The 6,154-nt window shown below is 40.7% G+C and overlaps 1 protein-coding gene across 2 annotated transcripts in view; it reads left to right on the forward strand.

Annotated features, from left to right (window-relative positions):
- LOC106611747 (ligand of Numb protein X 2) overlaps nucleotides 1-3,339 on the forward strand; it is a 28,708-nt gene extending 25,369 nt beyond the window's left edge. For both annotated transcript variants that reach the window (XM_014212287.3, XM_014212288.3), the window contains 3 exons: nucleotides 104-338; nucleotides 564-722; nucleotides 1,955-3,339. In XM_014212287.3, coding sequence (XP_014067762.1) covers nucleotides 104-338; nucleotides 564-722; nucleotides 1,955-2,090 — 530 coding nt within the window. In that variant the 3' untranslated portion in view covers nucleotides 2,091-3,339. The remainder of the gene's footprint in view (nucleotides 1-103; nucleotides 339-563; nucleotides 723-1,954) is intronic.
- The last annotated feature ends 2,815 nt before the right edge of the window (nucleotides 3,340-6,154 follow it).

Raw genomic sequence — 6,154 nt, forward strand, 5'->3', positions numbered from 1 at the left:
TGCATACCTCTTGCACATTTAACCGGAAGACCTTTTGGTGTAAAGCCAGCTTTGCAAGCAGAGACTACATTTTCTTGACGCGCTTCTGGTTTCGGTTGCCTAGGGGATGTCCTGATGAGCATCAACGGCGTGGATCTGACCCAGCTGACCTACAATGAGGCGGTGTCAGTGCTGAAGGCCCAGACGGCCCACTCCCAGGTAGTCCTCAGAGTCATCCAGACCATCTCAGAGGAGCCTGAGGGGGAGGCCGGCAAAGAGGAAATGGAGTCTGTGGAGAACCTAAGGGAGGATGATGTCAACTGGGCCCCGCTGTGGACCCACTGGCTGGGTCTGCCAAGGTAAACACATTCTAATCATTGGTTTGGAAAATAACTCACCTCACGTTTGCATGCCTTCAGTTCACATCCCTCTGTGTCATAGTGAGTGATAATGTTCTGTACAGAATGAAAGAAATGACCCTATCAATTGTTTCAGGTGGCCATTTAAAACAATGGAAGTTTTCATTTTGTGCTTATGAAATGACACTGAGATTCGAATTGGTCCACTTCCTCTCCTCTTTACAGTCACATGCACTGGTGCCGTAACATCGTGTTGCTGAAGACCAATCAGGAGAGCTGGGGCTTCAGCATTGTGGGTGGCTACGAGGAGAGCCACGGACAGCAGCCCTTCTTCATCAAGACCATCGTGCCTGGTACACCCGCCCACTTCGACGGACGCCTCAAGTGAGTTGCTTCACATGGACGATCCTAGTTTAATAATAAACCTCAATGAGAAAAGACGTGTCGTTACTATCTGTGTGGGTGAAATGGAGGAGAGGTGACGAGTAGTAAGGAGGGGGTTATGTTTCGGTAAGCCTGCAAAGTTATTTGATAAGTAGTATGTACTCCCTTTCAGGATTGAGATCAGTTCCAATTCAATTCAGAAAGTAAACCAAATTCCAGTATCAAATTTTCCTCATTTAAAGCTGCAATATGTAATGTTTTGGGGGATCCAACCAAATCCACATAGAAATGTAGTTATAGATCTCATTTGTATTGAAAGCAAGTCTAAGCGGTAGATCTGTTATATGTGCGCTATTTCTATGCTTCCTGTTCTTAAGTTTAATTTTTTGCTAGTTTTCCTTTCGGTTTTGTACACCAGCTTCAAATAGCTGAAAATACAATATTTGTTTTATTGAAAAGATATTGCACAGCAGTTTAGATGGTACAATGATTATCTACACTATACATTGCTTGTTTTGTCACATAAACTGTAATTAGGCAAACTATTAAAATCTTTGCAACCAGGAAATGGCAGAACGATTCTGCATATTGCACATTTAAAGCACACGTCAATCTAAGTAACATAATAAAACAAATCCCCATCAAAATCCCTCTGTTTAAGCTAGAGATATGTTTTTGCATGGGCTGCGTCTCAATCCATCGTATCCTCCTGTCTGCATTGCACATCCGCGGTGGAAGGTGGCAGAGACCACAGCGGTGTTTGTCAGACCATGACATATCCCAAAAATCAGTCTTCTGTCGAAAACATCTGTAGCATCTGAACGGTTTGGCCTAGAGGTTAAAGGTATTGAAGGGAGTTGGAATTGGAATTTCAGCATACTTCCTGAATTTAAATGGAATTGACCCCAACCCTTCTCCTTTTTGTGCAGGCCTGCCTCTCCAAGGAGAGGATTTAACAGAAATAAATACCTGCTTTCAACATAAATTAAACTGAGTGTAGAGATGGAGCCAACCTAGTCTCCAGGTTACATTAGATGTGTTATTATCCTGTAGAAGTCCATTGTACTGTATTTAGACCTTACTGCACAGCTGTTAGGAGACTGATTAGAATTAGTTCTTAACTGAGTTGCCTAGTTAAATAAAATATAAAAACGAGGGTGGTGGGTAGGTCATTGTGTTACATGTATTGTACCCATCCCTACTGACTGTCCCTCCCTCTGGGTTGTCTCCAGGTGTGGTGATGAGATTGTAGCTGTGAACGGAGCCACCACGGTGGGCATGAACAACTCGTCCCTCATCCCCATGCTCAAACTGCAGAAGAATAAAGTTACACTGACTGTGGTGTCCTGGCCGGGGAGCCTGGTGTAGACACACACACACACACCCTGCCCTGCTCAGCTCATGTCTCCACTGAGTCTCTTGTCATCTCTGCACACAACACCCTAGAATCTCATTGGTGACATTCTTAGAAGGTTTGTTGTATTGTTATTTTCACTACATAATCTCTTCTGATGTGGATTGTAATATAAATTGTCAATTTGCACATTGCCCTAGCTGACTAGTGGGACTGAATTACACGAGTTGATTCACTGCGTTGATTATTGTTGTTGTTACTCAAAAGGGCAGTTGATGTGTGATTATGAACAAATCGGGATAATCAGGGTGGAAGATGAATTGACAATCAATTAACTATATTTCAAGGTAAACTGGAAGGATCTTTATCGTTTGGGAGAATTGTTTTTACCCTGTGTCTTGAACGCTTTAAGCATTTGTTTTCAGCAGATTTGACTTACTTGTTCAATACCCATTTATGTTTGTTTTCCCACATTAGTTAATGATGATTTGGAAAAATGCTACTGGCCTATTTGTATTACCCAAAACTGGGATATATATGTAGACCTCAAATTCCATGTGAAAAGGGCCTAATTTAGCCTAGGAAATATATATGTCCCTATAATTTCACAGTTAATGAAGAAAATTGATTTAATATACCACATTTATTAGGAAAGGGTGACCGTTGACTATGTAGAAAGATGCCAGTCACACATGTACCCATCCTCTCCAACACCTTTACCTTTTTTTGTACTATTTAGATTTGAACAGATACTGTGTTGTTTTATCCATATATATAAGGACATTCTAGTGGCTGCTGATTTTTAATAATGATTTAGTTCCTAACTGTAGTGCAGTCATCTCTTCAATTTCTGTGCAATGCATCATACCAAATGTCTTTGATTAATGTGGGTGCCTTGTACATGTTAAAGGACAAATCAAAGTTTGAACACTTGCCTTAATTGCCACAACCAAAAACATGTTATTTGTTCTTTAAGCTCCCACCTCTCATTTTCTTACCAATGAGAACGTGGAGGATCTGTTCATTATTATCCAGCATATTGTAGTTCTAATGTTCACATTAGAGCATTAGATTCACTTCAACTGTTCTTTTCAAGGTGACATAAAAACACTAGAGGTCTCTCATTGAATCCTGAGAATGTTATGGGAGCCCTCTGTATAGTTTCATATTTCAGTTAAGGGAACTATAGGCATTATATCTTGTGTAATGGACCATCCCCTGTTTTGTAATGTTCTAAAACCTCAATAATATATGTGTACTGTGTATTTTTGTATTTTATACATACTATTTACAAAGCAATTACAGCATCCCAGAAGAGCTTTACAATAACAGTATGGTTTTACAGTAGGCGTTGGTATGGGATTGAATATTTTTTCAAGTCCAGCACTTAAAAAACAAGTATATTCCTTCATGGCCGTTCCCCCACAGGCCTGTGTTGTGCTATCCTCTCAATGGGGCTTGCTTTACTATTGGTACCCTGCTATCCTCTCAATGGGGCTTGCTTTACTATTGGTACCCTGCTATCCTCTCAATGGGGCTTGCTTTACTATTGGTACCCTGCTATCCATTCAATGGGGCTTGCTTTACTATTGGTACCCTGCTATCCTCTCAATGGGGCTTGCTTTACTATTGGTACCCTGCTATCCTCTCAATGGGGCTTGCTTTACTATTGGTACCCTGCTATCCTATCAATGGGAATTGCTTTACTATTGGTACCCTGGCTGTACTGTGGCTGGGGGGATATCAGTCATCTGGAGTGGCATGATGGGTAAGTGGGCCAGGCATGTCGCCACAGGAGCACTTTAGGAAGAATGTAAATCAAGACGATGGAGTCGCAGAGCATGCAGCACTGGATAGAGGACATTAGCTTTAAATCAACCCTGGCTCTCCAGCAAGGATCATGGCCTCAATTTCAGCTCAGTGAAAACTATAAGGGATGAAATGGTTGGTTAGAAACGTTAATATTAGTATAGTTATTGATCAATGAAAAGATTCTAGTTGTTGCCTCTTGTTTTGTATCGTTACTGCAACGTGGTAATGAAAACATCGGGCGTAATGGGTGTTTGCTGCAGAGGATGTTGAGAAACAGCTGTTGTGCTTGAATACTGAGACGCCGGTAGAAACAGTTCTTCCCTTAGCTATCAATCATTCAAAAAGGCTGTTATTGAATTGCGGTGGCATTTGCGTCCTTAGCCCTTTATCGTGACTCAGTTCCATTACATTACACATAAGTCATTGGACGAAGGTGCGTTATGTAGGGGGAGTTGTTAAAAAAAAGCCCTGACGCTCATTCTGAACATTAACACGCATCGCTTGCAGTACAGGTTTTGAAAGCATAAGAACAATTTAATATCAGCGATAAAAAAAAAGGTTGAATTGATACACACCTTTATAAGGTTAGTGTTCACACACTGCCATATCTCCATGTTACAGTGCTTGTTTACGGAAGACGGACGGAATACAGAGGGACCACGTGCTAATTAGCTATCTAACATGCTCGGAACATCTGTCTGTAATCGGGTCACGTTCGGTAGGCTCCTTAAGAGTACATCTCGGGCTATTGCGTCCTTTGTCTTTTCAACCATGAAGAACACTTTAAAATGACAAAACGTTATAGTTATTTATATAAGTGTGATTATATTGAACTGTTTTTCAATGATAAAACATAATGCAAGTATTTAATATTGTATATAGATCAATAAAAACATAAGGCTATTAATATATTTTTTTAATTACTAGCATGTCTGTCTTTTTATGTCATTTGGTGTTACCGCCTTGAAAGTCACTCATTACAAATATACAAGGACCTTGAGCATTCCCTCCAGTAGAAAACTGTAGTCGGGGGAGGGGTCTATAAAGACAATTATTAGCTAATCACACCCGTTTAGTATGTCATACATTTGAGGACTCTAAATCCAGTGTCACTTGGTGTTAGTCAATTTAAATTAAGGGAAATTACATTGTGAGCTAAATTATTAATCATATCACTTTAGTAAATTCTTTTTAAAGGGTTAATTACCTAAGATTTGAGCATCTGTGGCCTCCATTTAAGAACATCCTGAGTGACCATTTGTTCGTTGGTGTTGCTACTCCTACTGGTGGCACAGTGTTATCATAATAGTAAAAATGATTTTAACACATTAAGCTGCCATGTTAGAGGATTTAGAATGGGAAGATTTCCCATAAGTAATGTGATGCATTTGTTACATAATGATGTGATTGCAAGTACACTCAATTAACTTCAACACTCAATATGTGATACTTTCAAAGCATTTAAATCATGTTTGCGGGGGAATATTGGTCCTTGCTTCTTATACTGCGATCAGGACATTTGGAAATGTAGCTTTAAGGGTCAGATTTTATTCAACGAGACAATTTAGCCTAGATGTGACATGAATACAAAAGGGTTAGACCTGCGGTGCACTACTACACTCATAGCTCATCTCCTCTCATAGTGTGTCAGTCTGCCCTCTGGAGGACGGAGGAAGAGAACCAGCCATCCATCTCCATATCTCTGAATTGTCACAAACTGCCTGAACTAAATCCCCCCAATTGGTTGTATATGATCTCTGATGTTAATGTTAGGCTTTTGGAAAGGGCACTAGAGGTCACACAACCCAGTGTGGTACTCCATTAGATTGGATGGGTGCTTGATACAGTAGGTGTAGTGAAGTGAAGAAAGGCAACTTCCCTTGATCCTCTAGACCCCTCAAACTCAACTCTGGACCCTGAAGCCAGTTCCACTGCATTTTTTTATTGTCCCCCTCTAATTAGGGACTGATTTAGATCTGGGACACCAGGTGTGTGCAATTAATTATCAGGTAGAACAGAAAACCAGCAGGCTCCAGACCTCATAGGGAAAGAGTTGAGTTCCCCTGCTTTAGACCTTTCCACATCCCAACTCCAATGGGACAATAAATCCAAGAACAAAGGGGTCTATAAAACAACCCTCTACTCATTACAGTGAAGCCCACCAGTCCAGTGTATGTGTGGGGGTTGTGATATAGCAACCTATTTGATTTTGGCCCCAAACTTAGGGGCCACAGTTCCATGTTGTGAAAGTGCTAGCTATTTATGG

This window comes from Salmo salar, chromosome 09 (assembly GCF_965601325.2).
Source record: "Salmo salar chromosome 09, fSalSal1, whole genome shotgun sequence".
In the NCBI taxonomy this organism is placed as follows: domain Eukaryota; kingdom Metazoa; phylum Chordata; class Actinopteri; order Salmoniformes; family Salmonidae; genus Salmo; species Salmo salar.